Source organism: Micropterus dolomieu, linkage group LG01, assembly GCF_021292245.1.
Source record: "Micropterus dolomieu isolate WLL.071019.BEF.003 ecotype Adirondacks linkage group LG01, ASM2129224v1, whole genome shotgun sequence".
Taxonomy (NCBI): Eukaryota; Metazoa; Chordata; class Actinopteri; order Centrarchiformes; family Centrarchidae; genus Micropterus; species Micropterus dolomieu.
This window is the reverse complement of record NC_060150.1, coordinates 52,404,135-52,405,225: the sequence shown is the minus strand read 5'-3', so window position 1 is coordinate 52,405,225 and position 1,091 is coordinate 52,404,135. Positions and strand designations below refer to the sequence as shown.

Here is a 1,091-nt window from a genome sequence, read left to right as displayed (position 1 = left end):
CTGCTGAATTTCAGCCTCTGTCTTCCCCAGCTCGGCCTTCTTTCCTTCATATCCTTCCTTCAGAGGAACAACATCGTGCATCTTGTGGTCTAAAACAGTGCAGAGCATGCAGACACATGTCTGGTCGGTCTTACAGAACAGCTCCAGAGGTTTATCGTGCTTCGTACACATCCTGGCTTCCAGGTTCTCCACAGGGTCGATCAGCTGATGTCTTTTCAGGCCTGAAGCTGTCAGATGAGGCTCCAGGTGAGTCTCACAGTAGGAGACCAGACACACCAGGCAGGACTTCAGGGCCTTCAGTTTGGTTCCAGTGCAGACGTCACAGGGAACTTCTCCTGGTTTGGCAACTTGTTGCTCCAAGCCGCGTCTCCTGGCTTGCTGTTGCGCTTCCTCTCTGAACTGAGCAGCCATCTCAGAGATGAAAGTGTTGATGTGCAGCTCAGGTCTTGTGGTAAAAGGCTCTTTACACATGGGACACTTCCATGTGACTTTGACATTCCAGTGTTCAGTGATGCAGTTTTTGCAGAAGTTGTGTCCACATGGTGTGCTGACAGGATCAGTGAACACATCCAGACAGATGGAGCATAGGAACTGATCTTCAGACAGCAGACAGCTGGCAGCAGCCATATCTACACACCAAGAACAAAAGTGAAAGAGTGAAGAAATTCAAACAGAAATGTTTTGTTTGATAAAACAATAGGGATCTACGGTAGCTGACTTTGCTGTCAGGGAAGTCCCAGATTGAAATCCTGAAGCACAGAATTTGGGTTTCAAATCAGGGAAAAGTTGTAATGTATAGTTAATGCTGTTGCAAAAATATAAACATCAATGGTAGCACAGTAAGTAATGTATTGATATATGTATGTATACAATAGTGGGTGACTACATTTGAAAAAAAACAATCTTCTTCATTTTGAGGAATACACATTTAAATGTTACTATGTAAGTCATGGTATTACCACATCCTCATACCTAAATAACAAAGTACATTGATTGTAAATTGTCCCAAAATGATGTATATGTTTGCTGGGATGTACAAAATATATTACCTTTAGAAAGTAAAATGGCGTGTATAAGCTTTGGCAAGTACC

At 43.0% G+C, this 1,091-nt stretch overlaps 1 protein-coding gene across 1 annotated transcript in view; it reads right to left on the bottom strand.

Annotated features, from left to right (window-relative positions):
• The window catches only part of LOC123969460 (E3 ubiquitin-protein ligase TRIM21-like), an 8,197-nt gene extending 7,570 nt beyond the window's left edge, over positions 1-627 (bottom strand). The window contains exon 1 of the mRNA XM_046046888.1: positions 16-627. Within this exon, the coding sequence (XP_045902844.1) occupies positions 16-627 (612 nt within the window). The remainder of the gene's footprint in view (positions 1-15) is intronic.
• Between the last annotated feature and the right edge of the window lie 464 nt (positions 628-1,091).